We start from the raw sequence: 24,917 nt of genomic DNA on the forward strand, positions 1-24,917 counted from the left end.
CAGCGCCTGCCCAGTGAGCTTACAGTCTAGAGGTCCCTATCCCATCCATGCAGTCCTGCCCAGTTGGAGCTTACATCTAAGGTCCGCTATCACATTCCCATCAGCCCCTGCCCCATGGAGCTTACAGTCTAAGGTCCCTATCCCATTCCCATCAGTCCCTGCCCCAGTGAGCTTACAATCTAAGGTCCCTATCACATTCCCAGGGTAGCTGGGAGTGAATGTTACACCGCTAACGGATATTTCTTTCCCGCAGGGAGTAGCAGTGCAGCCCGCAGCATGAGCCCCTCGCCCTGGGCAGGGGGCGGAGTAACAAGGCCGGAGCCTAAGAGAGGGCGTGACATACAGAACTGGCAGCTTGGCCCCTCAGAGCCAACTACACCCCTGGAATGAAGCTGGATGGGGGTGATAAGAATTAACTGTTTCCTGCCTCTGGGGCATTTCTGATGCTAATATGCCCCCAGTGGAGGCCTCAGCAAACTCAATTGGACAAGACCCGGCAGCCCAAAAGCCCCAGGGCCCCTTCCATCCTGCCTATAACCCCTACCTGCAACTCACACTGCTGGCTGAGCATGCTGGGAACTGAATCTCATCTTCTGCCAATCAGCTCTCTGCTTTAGGTACTGAATGGCAGCCCCCCCAACACCGGCCTGGGCAAGCAACATGGCAGCACCCCCCTAATGTTCTTTTCTATCATTTCTATAACACAGGGGATGATGGGACTTGTAGTTCTGCCGGGTCGGACACTGATACAATGTATGTAGCATTAGTGACTATAAGGGGACTATATGGGACTATTTATCAGACTGGGGGGCCACATATGAGTCGGCTGATTGATATACAAAGTGAATATAAATGATGTAATAAATCTAAGACTCTTTCCTGCCTCTGATTGGCTGCTCGGATGAACGGGGAAAGTCGCGTCCCTCAATCAGATGCCGCCAGAGATGAGCAGCATAAGAGGTCTCTATCCTGATTGGCCGTATTGCCCCCACATCCCAGGGTCTCTCAGCCAATCAGAATTAATTATTTGTTGCACACATTGCCCCCCTCAGCTGGGGGCGCTCATGAGCAGCGAGTCCAGTCTTTCTGTGACTGCTGGGCAACCAATCCCCTGATACAGAGGCTGGGAAGGAAACAATATGGCAGCTCCCAGCACAGGGGGCCGCAGGGGCATTTGTGCAGCGCTGGGGGCAGTTAGCGTACCCTGCAGGTAGTGCCTGAGCAGTGAGTGGATGCGGGGGGAGGTTTGTACATTCCATAGCAAATTGCCATAAATTGTGATTACGGGATTTTTTACGCAGTTTATATGAAAAGGGGCGGTGCCTGAGCGTGTCCCGACTGCTACCCAATAACTGCTCTCCCCGGCACGGTACCCCCCCAAATGTGTGTGAGGCGGCTATGGCCCCTAAGCTGGCTGGGAGTTACACGGGAGTTACTGCTAATAGGGCCCGAGATTCCTGCCCCCCCACTGTCACAGTGTAACCCCCATATCATATATGCACATAATGTAACTGTATAATATATAGGCACAGATATACCCCCCATCTTTCCCCCAGCCCCCCCCCCCACTGTCACAGTGTAACCCCCATATCATATATGCACATAATGTAACTGTATAATATATAGGCACAGATATACCCCCCATCTTTCCCCCAGCCCCCCCCCCCACTGTCACAGTGTAACCCCCATATCATATATGCACATAATGTAACTGTATAATATATAGGCACAGATATACCCCCATCTTTCCCCCAGCCCCCCCCCCCCCACTGTCACAGTGTAACCCCCATATCATATATGCACATAATGTAACTGTATAATATATAGGCACAGATATACCCCCATCTTTCCCCCCCCACTGTCACAGTGTAACCCCCATATCATATATGCACATAATGTAACTGTATAATATATAGGCACAGATATACCCCCCATCTTTCCCCCAGCCCCCCCCCCCCCACTGTCACAGTGTAACCCCCATATCATATATGCACATAATGTAACTGTATAATATATAGGCACAGATATACCCCCATCTTTCCCCCAGCCCCCCCCCCCCACTGTCACAGTGTAACCCCCATATCATATATGCACATAATGTAACTGTATAATATATAGGCACAGATATACCCCCCATCTTTCCCCCCCCCCCCCACTGTCACAGTGTAACCCCCATATCATATATGCACATAATGTAACTGTATAATATATAGGCACAGATATACCCCCCATCTTTCCCCCAGCCCCCCCCCCCCCACTGTCACAGTGTAACCCCCATATCATATATGCACATAATGTAACTGTATAATATATAGGCACAGATATACCCCCCATCTTTCCCCCCCCCCACTGTCACAGTGTAACCCCCATATCATATATGCACATAATGTAACTGTATAATATATAGGCACAGATATACCCCCATCTTTCCCCCCCCCCCCCACTGTCACAGTGTAACCCCCATATCATATATGCACATAATGTAACTGTATAATATATAGGCACAGATATACCCCCCATCTTTCCCCCAGCCCCCCCCCCCACTGTCACAGTGTAACCCCCATATCATATATGCACATAATGTAACTGTATAATATATAGGCACAGATATACCCCCCATCTTTCCCCCCCCCCCCCACTGTCACAGTGTAACCCCCATATCATATATGCACATAATGTAACTGTATAATATATAGGCACAGATATACCCCCCATCTTTCCCCCCCCCCCCACTGTCACAGTGTAACCCCCATATCATATATGCACATAATGTAACTGTATAATATATAGGCACAGATATACCCCCCATCTTTCCCCCCCCCCCCCCCACTGTCACAGTGTAACCCCCATATCATATATGCACATAATGTAACTGTATAATATATAGGCACAGATATACCCCATCTTTCCCCCCCCCCCCACTGTCACAGTGTAACCCCCATATCATATATGCACATAATGTAACTGTATAATATATAGGCCACAGATATACCCCCCATCTTTCCCACAGCCCCCCCCCCCACTGTCACAGTGTAACCCCCATATCATATATGCACATAATGTAACTGTATAATATATAGGCACAGATATACCCCCCATCTTTCCCCCCCCCCACTGTCACAGTGTAACCCCCATATCATATATGCACATAATGTAACTGTATAATATATAGGCACAGATATACCCCCCATCTTTCCCCCAGCCCCCCCCCCCACTGTCACAGTGTAACCCCCATATCATATATGCACATAATGTAACTGTATAATATATAGGCACAGATATACCCCCCATCTTTCCCCCCCCCCACTGTCACAGTGTAACCCCCATATCATATATGCACATAATGTAACTGTATAATATATAGGCACAGATATACCCCCCCATCTTTCCCCCAGCCCCCCCCCCCCCTGTCACAGTGTAACCCCCATATCATATATGCACATAATGTAACTGTATAATATATAGGCACAGATATACCCCCCCATCTTTCCCCCAGCCCCCCCCCCCTGTCACAGTGTAACCCCCATATCATATATGCACATAATGTAACTGTATAATATATAGGCACAGATATACCCCCCATCTTTCCCCCCCCCCCCCACTGTCACAGTGTAACCCCCATATCATATATGCACATAATGTAACTGTATAATATATAGGCACAGATATACCCCCCATCTTTCCCCCCCCCCCCCACTGTCACAGTGTAACCCCCATATCATATATGCACATAATGTAACTGTATAATATATAGGCACAGATATACCCCCCCATCTTTCCCCCAGCCCCCCCCCCCCCACTGTCACAGTGTAACCCCCATATCATATATGCACATAATGTAACTGTATAATATATAGGCACAGATATACCCCCATCTTTCCCCCCCCCCACTGTCACAGTGTAACCCCCATATCATATATGCACATAATGTAACTGTATAATATATAGGCACAGATATACCCCCATCTTTCCCCCAGCCCCCCCCCCCCCCACTGTCACAGTGTAACCCCCATATCATATATGCACATAATGTAACTGTATAATATATAGGCACAGATATACCCCCCATCTTTCCCCAGCCCCCCCCCCCCACTGTCACAGTGTAACCCCCATATCATATATGCACATAATGTAACTGTATAATATATAGGCACAGATATACCCCCCATCTTTCCCCCAGCCCCCCCCCCCTGTCACAGTGTAACCCCCATATCATATATGCACATAATGTAACTGTATAATATATAGGCACAGATATACCCCCCATCTTTCCCCCAGCCCCCCCCCCCCCCACTGTCACAGTGTAACCCCCATATCATATATGCACATAATGTAACTGTATAATATATAGGCACAGATATACCCCCATCTTTCCCCCAGCCCCCCCCACTGTCAAAGTGTAACCCCCATATCATATATGCACATAATGTAACTGTATAATATATAGGCACAGATATACCCCCCATCTTTCCCCCAGCCCCCCCCCCCCACTGTCACAGTGTAACCCCCATATCATATATGCACATAATGTAACTGTATAATATATAGGCACAGATATACCCCCATCTTTCCCCAGCCCCCCCCACTGTCAAAGTGTAACCCCCATATCATATATGCACATAATGTAACTGTATAATATATAGGCACAGATATACCCCCCATCTTTCCCCCCCCCCCACTGTCACAGTGTAACCCCCATATCATATATGCACATAATGTAACTGTATAATATATAGGCACAGATATACCCCCATCTTTCCCCCAGCCCCCCCCACTGTCACAGTGTAACCCCCATATCATATATGCACATAATGTAACTGTATAATATATAGGCACAGATATACCCCCCATCTTTCCCCCCCCCCCCCCCCACTGTCACAGTGTAACCCCCATATCATATATGCACATAATGTAACTGTATAATATATAGGCACAGATATACCCCCCATCTTTCCCCCCCCCCACTGTCACAGTGTAACCCCCATATCATATATGCACATAATGTAACTGTATAATATATAGGCACAGATATACCCCCATCTTTCCCCCAGCCCCCCCCCCCACTGTCACAGTGTAACCCCCATATCATATATGCACATAATGTAACTGTATAATATATAGGCACAGATATACCCCCATCTTTCCCCCAGCCCCCCCCCCCCCACTGTCACAGTGTAACCCCCATATCATATATGCACATAATGTAACTGTATAATATATAGGCACAGATATACCCCCCATCTTTCCCCCCCCCCCACTGTCACAGTGTAACCCCCATATCATATATGCACATAATGTAACTGTATAATATATAGGCACAGATATACCCCCATCTTTCCCCCAGCCCCCCCCCCCCACTGTCACAGTGTAACCCCCATATCATATATGCACATAATGTAACTGTATAATATATAGGCACAGATATACCCCCATCTTTCCCCCAGCCCCCCCCCCCCACTGTCACAGTGTAACCCCCATATCATATATGCACATAATGTAACTGTATAATATATAGGCACAGATATACCCCCCATCTTTCCCCCAGCCCCCCCCCCACTGTCACAGTGTAACCCCCATATCATATATGCACATAATGTAACTGTATAATATATAGGCACAGATATACCCCCACCTTTCCCCCGGCCCCCCCCCCCCACTGTCACAGTGTAACCCCCATATCATATATGCACATAATGTAACTGTATAATATATAGGCACAGATATACCCCCCATCTTTCCCCCGGCCCCCCCCCCCCACTGTCACAGTGTAACCCCCATATCATATATGCACATAATGTAACTGTATAATATATAGGCACAGATATACCCCCACCTTTCCCCCGGCCCCCCCCCCCCCACTGTCACAGTGTAACCCCCATATCATATATGCACATAATGTAACTGTATAATATATAGGCACAGATATACCCCACCCTTTCCCCCAGCCCCCCCCCCCCACTGTCACAGTGTAACCCCCATATCATATATGCACATAATGTAACTGTATAATATATAGGCACAGATATACCCCCCATCTTTCCCCCCCCCCCCCACTGTCACAGTGTAACCCCCATATCATATATGCACATAATGTAACTGTATAATATATAGGCACAGATATACCCCCATCTTTCCCCCCCCCCCCACTGTCACAGTGTAACCCCCATATCATATATGCACATTAATGTAACTGTATAATATATAGGCACAGATATACCCCCCATCTTTCCCCCAGCCCCCCCCCCCCCCACTGTCACAGTGTAACCCCCATATCATATATGCACATAATGTAACTGTATAATATATAGGCACAGATATACCCCCCATCTTTCCCCAGCCCCCCCCCCCACTGTCACAGTGTAACCCCCATATCATATATGCACATAATGTAACTGTATAATATATAGGCACAGATATACCCCCCATCTTCCCCCCCCCCCCCCCCCCACTGTCACAGTGTAACCCCCATATCATATATGCACATAATGTAACTGTATAATATATAGGCACAGATATACCCCCCATCTTTCCCCCAGCCCCCCCCCCCCCACTGTCACAGTGTAACCCCCATATCATATATGCACATAATGTAACTGTATAATATATAGGCACAGATATACCCCCCATCTTTCCCCCAGCCCCCCCACTGTCACAGTGTAACCCCCATATCATATATGCACATAATGTAACTGTATAATATATAGGCACAGATATACCCCCCATCTTCCCCCCCCCCCCCACTGTCACAGTGTAACCCCCATATCATATATGCACATAATGTAACTGTATAATATATAGGCACAGATATACCCCCCATCTTTCCCCCAGCCCCCCCCCCACTGTCACAGTGTAACCCCCATATCATATATGCACATAATGTAACTGTATAATATATAGGCACAGATATACCCCCCATCTTTCCCCCCCCCCACTGTCACAGTGTAACCCCCATATCATATATGCACATAATGTAACTGTATAATATATAGGCACAGATATACCCCCCATCTTTCCCCCCCCCCCCCCCCACTGTCACAGTGTAACCCCCATATCATATATGCACATAATGTAACTGTATAATATATAGGCACAGATATACCCCCCATCTTTCCCCCCCCCCACTGTCACAGTGTAACCCCCATATCATATATGCACATAATGTAACTGTATAATATATAGGCACAGATATACCCCCCATCTTTCCCCCAGCCCCCCCCCCCACTGTCACAGTGTAACCCCCATATCATATATGCACATAATGTAACTGTATAATATATAGGCACAGATATACCCCCCATCTTTCCCCCCCCCCCCCCACTGTCACAGTGTAACCCCCATATCATATATGCACATAATGTAACTGTATAATATATAGGCACAGATATACCCCCCATCTTTCCCCCAGCCCCCCCCACTGTCACAGTGTAACCCCCATATCATATATGCACATAATGTAACTGTATAATATATAGGCACAGATATACCCCCCATCTTTCCCCCAGCCCCCCCCACTGTCACAGTGTAACCCCCATATCATATATGCACATAATGTAACTGTATAATATATAGGCACAGATATACCCCCCATCTTTCCCCCAGCCCCCCCCCCACTGTCACAGTGTAACCCCCATATCATATATGCACATAATGTAACTGTATAATATATAGGCACAGATATACCCCCCATCTTTCCCCCAGCCCCCCCCCCACTGTCACAGTGTAACCCCCATATCATATATGCACATAATGTAACTGTATAATATATAGGCACAGATATAGCCCCCACCTTTCCCCCGGCCCCCCCATCTCTCACACAGGGGACACGTAGGTGTGAGTACACAGGCGAGTATGTGCCGAGCAGTAAGCGTTGAGCTGAGGGAGGGGACCCTATAAATCTCCCCCCCCCCCACGTACATACACTCCCTATGGGGCTGAACAGAAGAGACACCCCCGGGGGCCCTACGGCAGGTGCTGTTCTCAGCGTCTCCCACGTGGCTGCCCAGGGCACATAGTTCTGCTGCAGTGAAACTGACTCTCCCCTGCACCCCTGAGCGTCTGGAGCCGTGGCCCCGGCAATGGGAGTCACCCTGCACCCCCTGCACCCCTGAGCGTCTGGAGCCGTGGCCCCGGCAATGGGAGTCACCCTGCACCCCCTGCACCCCTGAGCGTCTGGAGCCAGGGCCCCGGCAATGGGAGTCACCCTGCACCCCCTGCACCCCTGAGCGTCTGGAGCCGTGGCCCCGGCAATGGGAGTCACGCTGCACCCCCTGCACCCCTGAGCGTCTGGAGCCGTGGCCCCGGCAATGGGAGTCACGCTGCACCCCCTGAGCGTCTGGAGCCGTGGCCCCGGCAATGGAGTCACGCTGCACCCCCTGCACCCCTGAGCGTCTGGAGCCGTGGCCCCGGCAATGGGAGTCACGCTGCACCCCCTGAGCGTCTGGAGCCGTGGCCCCGGCAATGGGAGTCACGCTGCACCCCCTGCACCCCTGAGCGTCTGGAGCCGTGGCCCCGGCAATGGGAGTCACGCTGCACCCCCTGCACCCCTGAGCGTCTGGAGCCGTGGCCCCGGCAATGGGAGTCACCCTGCACCCCCTGCACCCCTGAGCGTCTGGAGCCGTGGCCCCGGCAATGGGAGTCACGCTGCACCCCCTGCACCCCTGAGCGTCTGGAGCCGTGGCCCCGGCAATGGGAGTCACGCTGCACCCCCTGCACCCCTGAGCGTCTGGAGCCGTGGCCCTGGCAATGGGAGTCACGCTGCACCCCCTGCACCCCTGAGCGTCTGGAGCCGTGGCCCCGGCAATGGGAGTCACGCTGCACCCCCTGCACCCCTGAGCGTCTGGAGCCGTGGCCCCGGCAATGGGAGTCACGCTGCACCCCCTGCACCCCTGAGCGTCTGGAGCCAGGGCCCCGGCAATGGGAGTCACCCTGCACCCCCTGCACCCCTGAGCGTCTGGAGCCGTGGCCCCGGCAATGGGAGTCACGCTGCACCCCCTGCACCCCTGAGCGTCTGGAGCCGTGGCCCCGGCAATGGGAGTCACCCTGCACCCCCTGCACCCCTGAGCGTCTGGAGCCGTGGCCCCGGCAATGGGAGTCACCCTGCACCCCCCTTTGGTTCCGCTCTCTGAGCCGCACCCCAAAGGGTTAAGGTCCTGATGTAACTGACCCATAAAGGAAATATAGGGGTACAGGGAAGAGGCTGCCCCTAAACTGTAGGGCTGTGGGGGTTCAGGCTGAAGGCCATATAGGAGATTTAGAGTAGATTTGGGGGCAAATGTTTAATCGCTGCCTTAAATACCCCCCGGCACCCTGACCCAGCATACGGAATAACATAGGTGCCAAACTGCACCAGAGCAGCTACCCACAGCAACCAATCAGGTACTTGCTTTCATTTTCTACCAACCAGTAGCCTGCTCTAATCTGATTGGCCTCTGGGGGCAAGTTAGTTAGCAGGGCAGTTCTGATAGATAGATAGATAGATATAGATAGATAGATAGATAGATAGATAGATAGATAGATAGATAGATAGATAGATAGATAGATAGGCAGATAGATAGATAGATGATAGATAGGCAGATAGATAGATAGATGATAGATAGGCAGATAGATAGATAGATAGATAGATAGATGATAGATAGATAAATAGATAGGCAGGCAGATAGATAGAGGTTAGGGACCACTAGGGGTGCTGTCCTGTGTCTGTCAATGGCAGGGATCCCCAACCTTTCTTACTGGGGAGCCACAGTCACATGTAAAAAGACTTGGGGAGCAACACAAGCCCATAACAGTTCATGGAGGAGCCAAATAAGGGCTGTGATTGGCTATTAGGGGCCCCTATGCAGCCTATCAGCTTACAGGGGCTTTATTTGGTAGGAAATCTTGTTTTTATTCAACCAAAACTTGCCCCCAAGTCAGGAATTCAGTAATAACTGCCTAGTTTTGGGGCACTGAGAGCAACATGTTGCCCCCGACTCATTGGTTGGGGGTCACTGGGGTATGGAGACTGCCTGGGGCTGAATATGGGGTGAGGGTGGGGTTAATCACCCCCATCATGCTCAGCAGCCCCCGGGGGCCCAAGTACAGATTGGGGGGGCAGCCTGAGCCGCTCTGTTTGCTGCCTCTCTCCTTTCCCTATGAAAAGCTTTTCACATATTGTTTGTGTGTATTCACACCCCCCCCCCCCCCCCGCCCAATCTTAACCCCTTCCCTGCCGCCCCGCCGGAGCCCCCTCCGTCCCAGATGTGCAAACAGAATCTCCCTGTTATTTTGGGAGCTGCCAAACCAGTTCTGTGTTTGTTTCACAGGGAGATGTCTGCAGGGAGTGGGGGGGGGGGGCAGGGGCAAGTCAGCACAACTCCCAGCTCCCCGGCCCCTCCTGCCCCTCCTGCCCCTCCTGCCCCCGGTGCACACAGGGCTGACACTCTCGCACACTGGCACAGGTGGAGCAGGGCCCCGGGAGCGCTGGGGGCAGTTGGGCACAGGCCTGGGGCAGCTGAGGGTGGGACAGTGCTGGGGGCAGTTGGGCACAGGCCTGGGGCAGCTGAGGGGGGGACGGGGAAAAGAAAGGAATCTTTCACAGACAGAGGGGAAAGTGTGTGTGGGACACTGAGAGGGGGGGAAAGTGAGAGGGACAAAGGGGGGGAAGGGAGTCGCTCTGAGCAGGACAAAGGGGAGAATGTGAAAGGGGGTTATAAGGATAGGGGGAGAAATATCAGCAGGCACCTGCCCGGTTACTAGGGGAGAAGGAGGTGGCCCTAGAGACAAAGAGAAGTTGCCGTGCCAGGCGGGCACACACAGCGGAGGAGCGGGGCTGCCATGTTCTACTGCCAGGGGCAAGAGGCGCACCGAGCAAACCAGAGGCTGATGGACTCGCACAATGAGGTAGGCTACTTGCCCCCCGGCGCTCTGAGGGACTAGGGGGGGTGCCCCTAACTTGCCAACATAGTCTGACCCCAGCGGGGTAACGGGAAAGTGCCCAACTTGGCTCTGTGTGCCACCTTTGTGCCCGACTGTCACTCACACTGGCGCCTCTATTCTCCTCTACTGTTGGCATGTCTGTGCCCGAGTCTGCTGTGATGGCAAGGGTTGAGTGTGAGTGCAGGGAAGGGGTGAGTGTGAGTGCAGGAATCCTGGGCATTATGTGCCAATGTGAGTGCAGGAATCCTGGGCATTATGTGCCAATGTGAGTGCAGGAATCCTGGGCATTATGTGCCAATGTGAGTGCAGGAATCCTGGGCATTATGTGCCAATGTGAGTGCAGGAATCCTGGGCATTATGTGCCAATGTGAGTGCAGGAATCCTGGGCATTATGTGCCAATATGAGTGCAGGAATCCTGGGCATTATGTGCCAATGTGAGTGCAGGAATCCTGGGCATTATGTGCCAATGTGAGTGCAGGAATCCTGGGCATTATGTGCCAATGTGAGTGCAGGAATCCTGGGCATTATGTGCCAATGTGAGTGCAGGAATCCTGGGCATTATGTGCCAATATGAGTGCAGGAATCCTGGGCATTATGTGCCAATGTGAGTGCAGGAATCCTGGGCATTATGTGCCAATGTGAGTGCAGGAATCCTGGGCATTATGTGCCAATGTGAGTGCAAGAATCCTGGGCATTATGTGCCAATGTGAGTGCAGGAATCCTGGGGATTATGTGCCAATGTGAGTGCAGGAATCCTGGGCATTATGTGCCAATGTGAGTGCAAGAATCCTGGGCATTATGTGCCAATGTGAGAGCAGGAATCCTGGGCATTATGTGCCAATGTGAGTGCAGGAATCCTGGGCATTATGTGCCAATGTGACTGCAGGAATCCTGGGGATTGTGTGCCAATGTGAGTGCAGGAATCCTGGGCATTATGTGCCAATGTGAGTGCAGGAATCCTGGGCATTATGTGCCAATGTGACTGCAGGAATCCTGGGGATTGTGTGCCAATGTGAGTGCAGGAATCCTGGGCATTATGTGCCAATGTGAGTGCAGGAATCCTGGGGATTATGTGTCAATGTGAGTGCAGGAATCCTGGGCATTATGTGCCAATGTGAGTGCAGGAATCCTGGGCATTATGTGTCAATGTGAGTGCAGGAATCCTGGGCATTATGTGTCAATGTGAGTGCAGGAATCCTGGGCATTATGTGCCAATGTGAGTGCAGGAATCCTGGGGATTATGTGCCAATATGAGTGCAGGAATCCTGGGCATTATGTGCCAAGGTGAGAGCAGGAATCCTGGGCATTATGTGCCAATGTGAGTGCAGGAATCCTGGGGATTATGTGCCAATGTGAGTGCAAGAATCCTGGGCATTATGTGCCAATGTGAGTGCATGAATCCTGGGCATTATGTGCCAATGTGAGTGCAGGAATCCTGGGCATTATGTGCCAATGTGAGTGCATGAATCCTGGGCATTATGTGCCAATGTGAGTGCAGGAATCCTGGGGATTGTGTGCCAATGTGAGTGCAGGAATCCTGGGGATTATGTGCCAATGTGAGTGCAGGAATCCTGGGGATTATGTGCCAATGTGAGTGCAGGAATCCTGGGCATTATGTGCCAATGTGAGTGCAGGAATCCTGGGCATTATGTGCCAATGTGAGTGCAGGAATCCTGGGCATTGTGTGCCAATGTGAGTGCAGGAATCCTGAGCATTATGTGCCAATGTGAGTGCAGGAATCCTGGGCATTATGTGCCAATGTGAGTTCAGGAATCCTGGGCATTATGTGCCAATGTGAGTGCAGGAATCCTGGGCATTATGTGCCAATGTGAGTGCAGGAATCCTGGGCATTATGTGCCAATGTGAGTGCAGGAATCCTGGGCATTATGTGCCAATGTGAGTGCAGGAATCCTGGGCATTATGTGCCAATGTGAGTGCAGGAATCCTGGGCATTATGTGCCAATGTGAGTGCAGGAATCCTGGGGATTATGTGCCAATGTGAGTGCAGGAATCCTGAGCATTATGTGCCAATGTGAGTGCAGGAATCCTGAGCATTATGTGCCAATGTGAGTGCAGGAATCCTGGGCATTATGTGCCAATGTGAGTTCAGGAATCCTGGGCATTATGTGCCAATGTGAGTGCAGGAATCCTGGGCATTATGTGCCAATGTGAGTGCAGGAATCCTGGGCATTATGTGCCAATGTGAGTGCAGGAATCCTGGGCATTATGTGCCAATGTGAGTGCAGGAATCCTGGGCATTATGTGCCAATGTGAGTGCAGGAATCCTGGGCATTATGTGCTGCTCCACCACTAAGGACTGCCTTTCAGCATGACAGTAATCATGGGCCCTATGGGTGCCAGTCTGTGTATGGAGCACTGTACCCTTGGGCCCTATGGGTGCCAGTCTGTGTATGTAGCGCTGTACCCTTGGGCCCTATGGGTGCCAGTCTGTGTATGTAGCGCTGTACCCTTGGGCCCTATAGGTGCCAGTCTGTGTATGTAGCGCTGTACCCTTGGGCCCTATGGGTGCCAGTCTGTGTATGTAGCGCTGTACCTTGGGCCCTATAGGTGCCAGTCTGTGTATGTAGCGCTGTACCCTTGGGCCCTATAGGTGCCAGTCTGTGTATGTAGCGCTGTACCCTTGGGCCCTATAGGTGCCAGTCTGTGTATGTAGCGCTGTACCCTTGGGCCCTATAGGTGCCAGTCTGTGTATGTAGCGCTGTACCCTTGGGCCCTATGGGTGCCAGTCTGTGTATGTAGCGCTGTACCCTTGGGCCCTATGGGTGCCAGTCTGTGTATGTAGCGCTGTACCCTTGGGCCCTATGGGTGCCAGTCTGTGTATGTAGCGCTGTACCCTTGGGCCCTATAGGTGCCAGTCTGTGTATGTAGCGCTGTACCCTTGGGCCCTATGGGTGCCAGTCTGTGTATGTAGCGCTGTACCCTTGGGCCCTATGGGTGCCAGTCTGTGTATGTAGCGCTGTACCCTTGGGCCCTATGGGTGCCAGTCTGTGTATGTAGCGCTGTACCCTTGGGCCCTATGGGTGCCAGTCTGTGTATGTAGCGCTGTACCCTTGGGCCCTATGGGTGCCAGTCTGTGTATGTAGCGCTGTACCCTTGGGCCCTATGGGTGCCAGTCTGTGTATGCAGCTTCTGTGCCCAATGATACCAATGTTCAGTTGCATTTATTGCTCCGGACAGTTGGAATGTACCAAGAGTGGCAGCTACAGGTTTGGGTGCAGGGAGCAGAGTCTTATTCAGTATTTATATAGCACTGAGGTGCTACCCCCGCCCCCTTATTATGGTGCCACTGTGACTGGGCAATACTATGTGCCCCCCCAGGCCATTAGGGAACAAAGTGTGTCGATGCCCGCAGCCCTGGGCAGGAGGCAATATGGCATCGCCATGCTGGGGTCTGTGCCACTGTGACTGGGCAATACTATGTGCCCCCCCCCCATGGTACAAAGTGTGCCAATGCCCGCAGCCCTGGGCAGGAGGCAATATGGCATCGCCATGCTGGGGTCTGTGCCACTGTGACTGGGCAATACTATGTGCCCCCCCCAGGGTACAAAGTGTGTCGATGCCCGCAGCCCTGGGCAGGAGGCAATATGGCATCGCCATGCTGGGGTCTGTGCCACTGTGACTGGGCAATACTATGTGCCCCCCCCATGGTACAAAGTGTGTCGATGCCCGCAGCCCTGGGCAGGAGGCAATATGGCCGGGGCCTGTGCCACTGTCAGGCTGGTGTAGGCGGAGATGTACAAAGGGGGGTTAATCCTAGGGGTATTAGCAGACCCTGGGGCAGGTGGCTTTTCTCTTGCTCATCATCTGTCACAGTTACTTTGATCCCCCCCCCCCCCCCACCAACCAAACACCCACCCTTCCCAGCAGCCCCAATCTGACCAGTACCAGACATAGCCCCGGGGGCATTTACCTGTCAGTGCAGAGAAATGAGAATCCGGCCAGTACCTTCCTCACAGGAGCCCCGGCCGGGGCCACCGAACCCACATCTAGGGATGAGAAGCAGTGATTGGCTGTTGTGAGTGCTCAGCTGGGGGAGACGGGAGGGGGCTCATTTCCAGGGAAAGATTTCAGTACATGTGACTGGCGCAGCCCCATTCCTCTCCCCCCCCCTTTGTGCCTTTATATGGGGGGCACAGAACCCCTCAGTGACTGCTAATATCCTTATCATTTACAGTAGGGGGTACATTATCCCTTATAATACATGAGTGATACTCAGAGTTCCCTGTATAACTCAGCCTGCAGCCTTGTGCCTTTATATGGGCACAGAACCCCTCAGTGACTGCTAATATCCTTATCATTTACAGTAGGGGGTACATTATCCCTTATAATACATGAGTGATACTCAGAGTTCCCTGTATAACTCAGCCTGCAGCCTTGTGCCTTTATATGGGGGGCACAGAACCCCTCAGTGACTGCTAATATCCTTATCATTTACAGTAGGGGGTACATTATCCCTTATAATACATGAGTGATACTCAGAGTTCCCTGTATAACTCAGCCTGCAGCCTTGTGCCTTTATATGGGGGGCACAGAACCCCTCAGTGACTGCTAATATCCTTATCATTTACAGTAGGGGGTACATTATCCCTTATAATACATGAGTGATACTCAGAGTTCCCTGTATAACTCAGCCTGCAGCCTTGTGCCTTTATATGGGGGGCACAGAACCCCTCAGTGACTGCTAATATCCTTATCATTTACAGTAGGGGGTACATTATCCCTTATAATACATGAGTGATACTCAGAGTTCCCTGTATAACTCAGCCTGCAGCCTTGTGCCTTTATATGGGGGGGCACAGAACCCCTCAGTGACTGCTAATATCCTTATCATTTACAGTAGGGGGTACATTATCCCTTATAATACATGAGTGATACTCAGAGTTCCCTGTATAACTCAGCCTGCAGCCTTGTGCCTTTATATGGGGGGCACAGAACCCCTCAGTGACTGCTAATATCCTTATCATTTACAGTAGGGGGTACATTATCCCTTATAATACATGAGTGATACTCAGAGTTCCCTGTATAACTCAGCCTGCAGCCTTGTGCCTTTATATGGGGGGCACAGAACCCCTCAGTGACTGCTAATATCCTTATCATTTACAGTAGGGGGTACAGTATCCCTTATAATACATGAGTGATACTCAGAGTTCCCTGTATAACTCAGCCTGCAGCCTTGTGCCTTTATATGGGGGGCACAGAACCCCTCAGTGACTGCTAATATCCTTATCATTTACAGTAGGGGGTACATTATCCCTGTATAACTCAGCTTTGTGCCTCTGTGATTGTTCCTACATTACAATAATAAGTGGATGGGGTGGGTCCCTTAGAGAGATGATAAGTTTTATTACCCCCCCTTATCTATCACACTGGACACACAATAATAACCATAAACCCGCTGGTTTCCCATGATTCCTGAATAATAAATCTTATATATGGGTCATGAACCCAAAGTGAATCAGTTTATTGTAGCAGTAATGGCGCCATTAGTCACTGATCTACACCGACCCGCCTCTGCCGCTGCTACAATATAACCCCCCCCCAAAGCAGCTTCCTGTTCCCCTCCCCCGTGGGCTGCTCCCAATAATAAGGGTGAGTGCGCCTGTGACACCCCAAAACCCATCAGGCCTATCCCCCCTTGTCTCCCCCTGCCGTGCTCAGCCTTACTAATCTGTTCCCTGGGGATATTAACCATGAAACTAAAGCCCCTCCATGACTGGAAATAAACTATAAAACCATTCACCATTTGTTGTGACTGCTTTGTAAGCAGGAGTCTGTCATGCAGTGGGAACCAATTACATACCTCCCCAGGGCCAGACTCGGAGGAGTTTCCTACATGTTTATTAACTCTTTTTTAAAGGGGCGGGTCACCTTCAGGTTAACTGTTCGTGTTTAGCAAGTTTTCAATTGGTCGGCATTATTTATTTCTTATAGTTTTTGAATTATTTGCCTTCTGACTCTTTGCAGCTTCCAAATGGGGGTCACTGACCCCGGCAGCCAAACCCTATTGCTCTGTGAGGCTCCAGTTTTATTGTTATTGTTACTTTTTATTCCTTATCCCTCTCTTTAGGCCCCTCCTCTTTTCATATTTCGGTCCCTCTTTCAAACCGCTGTCTGGTTGCTAGGTTAAATGGAGAACCTAGCAACCAGATAGCTGCTGAAATTCCAAACTGGAGAGCTGCTGAGCAAGAAGCTAAATAAGTCATAAACTGCAAATAAAATAAAAATAAAGACCAATTGCAAATTGTCTCAGAATAGTATGTTTCAGCACAAGCCCTATGCATTGCACTCATGTTGCTCAGGGGAGACAGCAAGGGACTGCGTGGTTGCTATGGGTAACAGCACTAGTGCACTGCAGAATGCCAGGAAATAAATCACATGGGATAAATTTAAAGGGGAACTAGCACCCGCACATAAAACTGCCTCATTTTTTTTAATGAAACCCCCCCTACCTGTGATAAAGGGATTTGGTTATCTCAGCTGTCAATCATATATAGCCTGCCCCGCCTCCGTGCCTCAGGCACTTCCTTCCCATTCTGCACTTCCTGCATGGAACTGCCCCCATTTGTTCCCCTCCCTCCTCTCTAACTGCCCCAGACTGAAGGCAAACAGGTTCCTATCGTTTCTACAGAGTCAGTAACAGTTATTTTGCCCGACTGGCACAACTTGGAATTATTCCTTGGGGCGACAGCTCCCCTATAATCAAGTCTAAAGGTGGCCATACACATTATGCTCAGTGATGTTGGGCCAATTCCCTTTCTAATCCAATGAGGTGATGCGGCCCCCAATCCGACGGGAAAAGCAAACCTGCCCGACTGATATCTGCCCGGGTAAGCCCGTCGGGGGTGCCCATACACAGGCAGATAAGCTGCCAAATTCACTGTAACAGTTACAATACAGAGCATTAATACCTGACCAGGAGGAGGCGCCGGGGAGTCACAGCTGCACCCGCAGGAAGGCCTTCTATCTGCATAAAGAAAGGGATGAGCAGTAAGACACTCACATGCTATATATCATTTGCACCACTAGGGGCACCATTTCCATTCTCCCAACAACTACAGCAGGACTGGTACATACTGTGGGTACCTGGGCACAAGCAGCCATAGTGCTGAGGTACAGTCGCCCCAACGCTACACATTAGAACTGCTTTCAGCTAACCTATTGTTTCTCCTACTCCCATGTAACTGGAGGAGTCCCAAGCCGGACTTGGATTTCTTACTATTGAGTGCTATTCTGATACCTACTGGGAGCTGCTATCTTGCTCCCTTCCCATTGTTCTGCTGATCGGCTGCTGGGGGGGAGGGGGGGGGATATCACTCCAACTTGCAGCGCAGCAGTAAAGTGAGACTGAAGTTTATCAGAGCACAGGTCACATGGCTGCGGCACCCTGGGAAATGAAGAATATGGCTAGCCCCATGGGGAACACAGAGTGACTCACTCACATCTATATAGGGCCACTTACAGTCTAAGGGCCACATTCTCCAGAACATGGGGGGGGGGGGGTATTAGGGGAAACCCACTTCTCCCAAGGAAATCATTTCAAGTGGGGAGGGGAGAGACCTACAGGGAGTAGAACAGGGAGTAACAAGCAAGTAAACATTTCCCTCCCACAGGGCCCTCCCTTTCCTAATACCTACCGCAGGGGTTGCCCCAGGTATCTGAGCACATTCTGCCCCCTGAACATTGATACACACAGTAACCAATATGGCCGCAGGAGAGGCGGGGCCAGCACGCCAGGCTCTGACAGGTAGATACAGCTGTCATTCATAGGCGGAGAGGCCGCAAACTGAAGAGCCGCAGGGGAGGGGCGGAAGGGAAATTCCGCAGAGGTAGGGGGGGTAATTGCCCCAATGATACCCCCACTCCGATATTTAAAAGAAAATGTTATTAATGTTATACTGTGTATTTGTATTTATAAACCACGGTGAGGAAGCTGCCATTGTGCTGTGTGGGCTTGTCTGTACTTACCCCAAGTGGGGCAGTTGTTGGATGGGGGAAGTAAGTAACCCTTAGTTAGCCATACATGCACAAAGGATTCTGGGAGTTGCTGAATAAAAGCTGTAGTTCTGTATGTTCTCTAGTTCTGCCCATTGGGGCCTCTTATTCCGCCTGTGGCCCCGGCACAAACTAACTGGGCCCCAGGGATGTAGGGGGGCTCCCAGGTGTGTAGCGCTGCCTGCTGGTATGTGGGGGCATCACAGCCTTTCCTGCAGCAGCAAGATCAGCAAGAGCAGGGGAAACAAACCCCTTGGAAATGTGCCGTATTGTGTCAGCCATGTCTGTACCCTCAGCCCAGGAGCCCCCAGGTACAGGGGGCTCCTACTGCACCCCCCCATGCTGCTACACCCCCACCCCCATACTGCTGCACCCCCCCATGCTGCTCCCAGTCACCCTGCTATAGTTCCAGGGGTACCCAGGGCACAAATAAGCACTCACCCCAAATCCCCCCCTAACTGGCCTTCAGGCTGGGCCCCCTTAGCCCATAACAAGGTTACAGATATATAGAAACATTGGGGTAACAGTCACCCCGCTATAGTTCCAGGGGTACCCAGGGCACAAATAAGCACTCACCCCAAATCCCCCCCTAACTGGCCTTCAGGCTGGGCCCCCTTAGCCCATAACAAGGTTACAGATATATAGAAACATTGGGGTAACAGTCACCCCGCTATAGTTCCAGGGGTACCCAGGGCACAAATAAGCACTCACCCCAAATCCCCCCCTAACTGGCCTTCAGGCTGGGCCCCCTTAGCCCATAACAAGGTTACAGATATATAGAAACATTGGGGTAACAGTCACCCCGCTATAGTTCCAGGGGTACCCAGGGCACAAATAAGCACTCACCCCAAATCCCCCCCTAACTGGCCTTCAGGCTGGGCCCCCTTAGCCCATAACAAGGTTACAGATATATAGAAACATTTGGGTAACAGTCACCCCGCTATAGTTCCAGGGGTACCCAGGGCACAAATAAGCACTCACCCCAAATCCCCCCCTAACTGGCCTTCAGGCTGGGCCCCCTTAGCCCATAACAAGGTTACAGATATATAGAAACATTGGGGTAACAGTCACCCCGCTATAGTTCCAGGGGTACCCAGGGCACAAATAAGCACTCACCCCAAATCCCCCCCTAACTGGCCTTCAGGCTGGGCCCCCTTAGCCCATAACAAGGTTACAGATATATAGAAACATTGGGGTAACAGTCACCCCGCTATAGTTCCAGGGGTACCCAGGGCACAAATAAGCACTCACCCCAAATCCCCCCCTAACTGGCCTTCAGGCTGGGCCCCCTTAGCCCATAACAAGGTTACAGATATATAGAAACATTTGGGTAACAGTCACCCCGCTATAGTTCCAGGGGTACCCAGGGCACAAATAAGCACTCACCCCAAATCCCCCCCTAACTGGCCTTCAGGCTGGGCCCCCTTAGCCCATAACAAGGTTACAGATATATAGAAACATTGGGGTAACAGTCACCCTGCTATAGTTCCAGGGGTACCCAGGGCACAAATAAGCACTCACCCCAAATCCCCCCCTAACTGGCCTTCAGGCTGGGCCCCCTTAGCCCATAACAAGGTTACAGATATATAGAAACATTGGGGTAACAGTCACCCCGCTATAGTTCCAGGGGTACCCAGGGCACAAATAAGCACCCCAAATCCCCCCCTAACTGGCCTTCAGGCTGGGCCCCCTTAGCCCATAACAAGGTTACAGATATATAGAAACATTGGGGTAACAGTCACCCCGCTATAGTTCCAGGGGTACCCAGGGCACAAATAAGCACTCACCCCAAATCCCCCCTAACTGGCCTTCAGGCTGAGCCCCCTTAGCCCATAACAAGGTTACAGATATATAGAAACATTGGGGTAACAGTCACCCTGCTATAGTTCCAGGGGTACCCAGGGCACAAATAAGCACTCACCCCAAATCCCCCCCTAACTGGCCTTCAGGCTGGGCCCCCTTAGCCCATAACAAGGTTACAGATATATAGAAACATTTGGGTAACAGTCACCCTGCTATAGTTCCAGGGGTACCCAGGGCACAAATAAGCACCCCAAATCCCCCCTAACTGGCCTTCAGGCTGGGCCCCCTTAGCCCATAACAAGGTTACAGATATATAGAAACATTGGGGTAACAGTCACCCCGCTATAGTTCCAGGGGTACCCAGGGCACAAATAAGCACTCACCCCAAATCCCCCCCTAACTGGCCTTCAGGCTGGGCCCCCTTAGCCCATAACAAGGTTACAGATATATAGAAACATTGGGGTAACAGTCACCCCGCTATAGTTCCAGGGGTACCCAGGGCACAAATAAGCACTCACCCCAAATCCCCCCCTAACTGGCCTTCAGGCTGGGCCCCCTTAGCCCATAACAAGGATACAGATATATAGAAACATTGGGGTAACAGTCACCCCGCTATAGTTCCAGGGGTACCCAGGGCACAAATAAGCACTCACCCCAAATCCCCCCCTAACTGGCCTTCAGGCTGGGCCCCCTTAGCCCATAACAAGGTTACAGATATATAGAAACATTGGGGTAACAGTATAGTTCCAGGGGTACCAATATTTAGGGGGGCAGTATAAATAACAGAACTCTCTGCTCCGTTCCAGGCCTGGTCTCCCTAACAGTCTGGTTATGGACTATCAAGCTGTTCTGGACTTCCAGCCACATCGGACCCCCCTGCAGTGTGAGGGCAGAATGGTGCCCGGCCTAGCGGAGCCCCCCGTGACAGAGAGGCACAGCGTAATGAGGCACATAGCAGTTTACCAGCAGGAGAGCTTGGCTTTTGGGGGGGTCCCCAACCTGACTTACAGGACGGTGCAAAGTCCCTTGAGCCCCAATATCTCGGGGGTGGCGGATCAGCTCCAGGACCAGTGGATAATGAGGATTGAGCAGTTGGGAGAGGAGCGGATACAGGAGACCCCGGTAGGAACCAGGGAGCAGCAGCCGCCGGGCTTCATCCCAGAGGTGAAGAGAAGGAACAGCAGCACTGAAAGTGAGGGGGACCCCCTGAGATCTTCATTGTCCTACCTCCCCGAAAGCCCCCACCTGCTCTCCGGCACCGGCCCGGGATCCGACAGAGGGAAATCAGCCTGTAAGTGCGCGGGGTTCCTAGTGGTACCATCAGGGGCACCCCAGTATTTCTTTAGCTTTAGGCCCATTTGCATTACCCCACTAGCACCCCCAGCCTGGAAATTGTACTTACCCAGGTACCGAGCTCTGATTCCCTGTACTTCCTGCTCCTGGGCTGCTCTCTTTCCCATGGTCAGGCAAGAACCTCCCCCTGGGTAAGTGAATCCAATCTCCCCCCAGTACTTACCCAGGTACAGAGCTCTGATTCCCTGTACTTCCTGCTCCTGGGCTGCTCTCTTTCCCATGGTCAGGCAAGAACCTCCCCCTGGGTAAGTGAATCCAATCTCCCCCCAGTACTTACCCAGGTACAGAGCTCTGATTCTCTGTACTTCCTGCTCCTGGGCTGCTCTCTTTCCCATGGTCAGGCAGGAACCTCCCCCCCTGGGTAAGTAAATCCAATCTCCCCCCAGTACTTACCCAGGTACAGAGCTCTGATTCCCTGTACTTCCTGCTCCTGGGCTGCTCTCTTTCCCATGGTCAGGCAGGAACCTCCCCCTGGGTAAGTGAATCCAATCTCCCCCCAGTACTTACCCAGGTACAGAGCTCTGATTCTCTGTACTTCCTGCTCCTGGGCTGCTCTCTTTCCCATGGTCAGGCAGGAACCTCCCCCTGGGTAAGTGAATCCAATCTCCCCCAGTACTTACCCAGGTACCGAGCTCTGATTCTCTGTACTTCCTGCTCCTGGGCTGCTCTCTTTCCCATGGTCAGGCAGGAACCTCCCCCTGGGTAAGTGAATCCAATCACCCCCAGTACTTACCCAGGTACAGAGCTCTGATTCTCTGTACTTCCTGCTCCTGGGCTGCTCTCTTTCCCATGGTCAGACAGGAACCTCCCCCTGGGTAAGTGAATCCAATCTCCCCCCAGTACTTACCCAGGTACAGAGCTCTGATTCTCTGTACTTCCTGCTCCTGGGCTGCTCTCTTTCCCATGGTCAGGCAGGAACCTCCCCCTGGGTAAGTGAATCCAATCTCCCCCCAGTACTTACCCAGGTACAGAGCTCTGATTCTCTGTACTTCCTGCCCCTGGGCTGCTCTCTTTCCCATGGTCAGGCAGGAACCTCCCCCTGGGTAAGTGAATCCAATCTCCCCCCAGTACTTACCCAGGTACAGAGCTCTGATTCCCTGTACTTCCTGCTCCTGGGCTGCTCTCTTTCCCATGGTCAGGCAGGAACCTCCCCCTGGGTAAGTGAATCCAATCTCCCCCCAGTACTTACCCAGGTACAGAGCTCTGATTCCCTGTACTTCCTGCTCCTGGGCTGCTCTCTTTCCCATGGTCAGGCAGGAACCCCCCCCCCTGGGTAAGTGAATCCAATCACCCCCAGTACTTACCCAGGTACAGAGCTCTGATTCTCTGTACTTCCTGCTCCTGGGCTGCTCTCTTTCCCATGGTCAGGCAGGAACCTCCCCCTGGGTAAGTGAATCCAATCTCCCCCCAGTACTTACCCAGGTACAGAGCTCTGATTCTCTGTACTTCCTGCCCCTGGGCTGCTCTCTTTCCCATGGTCAGGCAGGAACCTCCCCCTGGGTAAGTGAATCCAATCTCCCCCCAGTACTTACCCAGGTACCGATCTCTGATTCCCTGTACTTCCTGCTCCTGGGCTGCTCTCTTTCCCATGGTCAGGCAGGAACCTCCCCCTGGGTAAGTGAATCCAATCTCCCCCCAGTACTTACCCAGGTACAGAGCTCTGATTCTCTGTACTTCCTGCTCCTGGGCTGCTCTCTTTCCCATGGTCAGGCAGGAACCTCCCCCTGGGTAAGTGAATCCAATCACCCCCAGTACTTACCCAGGTACAGAGCTCTGATTCTCTGTACTTCCTGCTCCTGGGCTGCTCTCTTTCCCATGGTCAGGCAGGAACCTCCCCCTGGGTAAGTGAATCCAATCACCCCCAGTACTTACCCAGGTACAGAGCTCTGATTCTCTGTACTTCCTGCTCCTGGGCTGCTCTCTTTCCCATGGTCAGGCAGGAACCTCCCCCTGGGTAAGTGAATCCAATCTCCCCCCAGTACTTACCCAGGTACAGAGCTCTGATTCTCTGTACTTCCTGCCCCTGGGCTGCTCTCTTTCCCATGGTCAGGCAGGAACCTCCCCCTGGGTAAGTGAATCCAATCTCCCCCCAGTACTTACCCAGGTACAGAGCTCTGATTCTCTGTACTTCCTGCTCCTGGGCTGCTCTCTTTCCCATGGTCAGGCAGGAACCCCCCCCCCTGGGTAAGTGAATCCAATCTCCCCCCAGTACTTACCCAGGTACAGAGCTCTGATTCTCTGTACTTCCTGCTCCTGGGCTGCTCTCTTTCCCATGGTCAGGCAGGAACCTCCCCCTGGGTAAGTGAATCCAATCTCCCCCCAGTACTTACCCAGGTACAGAGCTCTGATTCTCTGTACTTCCTGCTCCTGGGCTGCTCTCTTTCCCATGGTCAGGCAGGAACCTCCCCCTGGGTAAGTGAATCCAATCTCCCCCCAGTACTTACCCAGGTACCGAGCTCTGATTCCCTGTACTTCCTGCTCCTGGGCTGCTCTCTTTCCCATGGTCAGACAGGAACCCCCCCCCCTGGGTAAGTGAATCCAATCTCCCCCCAGTACTTACCCAGGTACAGAGCTCTGATTCTCTGTACTTCCTGCTCCTGGGCTGCTCTCTTTCCCATGGTCAGACAGGTACCTCCCCCTGGGTAAGTGAATACAATTTCCCCCCAGCAATAATTCTGCTTCCTTTCCCCCCCCCAGGGCGTAAGATCCGCCTGTACCTCCCAGACTCCGCCCTCTGCCCCAGTCCGTCAGTGGAAGAAGACTCGGTGTTTGAGGAGGCAGAGAGCCCAGAACCCCCCGTAGCAGAAGTGAAAGAGCCCCCCCTGGAGGCAGT

At 51.9% G+C, this 24,917-nt stretch overlaps 3 protein-coding genes across 3 annotated transcripts in view; all 3 read left to right on the forward strand.

Moving 5' to 3' along the window:
- ano7 (anoctamin 7) overlaps positions 1 to 884 on the forward strand; it is a 44,994-nt gene extending 44,110 nt beyond the window's left edge. The window contains exon 24 of the mRNA XM_031905834.1: positions 254 to 884. Coding sequence (XP_031761694.1) covers positions 254 to 390 — 137 coding nt within the window. The 3' untranslated portion in view covers positions 391 to 884. The remainder of the gene's footprint in view (positions 1 to 253) is intronic.
- A 7,524-nt stretch (positions 885 to 8,408) lies between these two features.
- Positions 8,409 to 9,125, forward strand: LOC116412406 (vegetative cell wall protein gp1-like). The gene has a single exon (XM_031906594.1). The coding sequence runs from the start codon at positions 8,409 to 8,411 to the stop codon at positions 9,123 to 9,125; it is 717 nt and encodes a 238-aa protein (XP_031762454.1).
- A 1,217-nt stretch (positions 9,126 to 10,342) lies between these two features.
- arhgef19 (Rho guanine nucleotide exchange factor 19) overlaps positions 10,343 to 24,917 on the forward strand; it is a 44,827-nt gene continuing 30,252 nt past the window's right edge. Inside the window, exons 1-3 of the mRNA XM_031905835.1 lie at positions 10,343 to 10,878; positions 21,538 to 22,022; positions 24,782 to 24,917. The exon at positions 24,782 to 24,917 is cut by the window's right edge and continues 167 nt beyond it. Coding sequence (XP_031761695.1) covers positions 10,874 to 10,878; positions 21,538 to 22,022; positions 24,782 to 24,917 — 626 coding nt within the window. The 5' untranslated portion in view covers positions 10,343 to 10,873. The remainder of the gene's footprint in view (positions 10,879 to 21,537; positions 22,023 to 24,781) is intronic.

This window comes from Xenopus tropicalis, chromosome 7 (assembly GCF_000004195.4).
Source record: "Xenopus tropicalis strain Nigerian chromosome 7, UCB_Xtro_10.0, whole genome shotgun sequence".
NCBI classification, from domain to species: Eukaryota; Metazoa; Chordata; class Amphibia; order Anura; family Pipidae; genus Xenopus; species Xenopus tropicalis.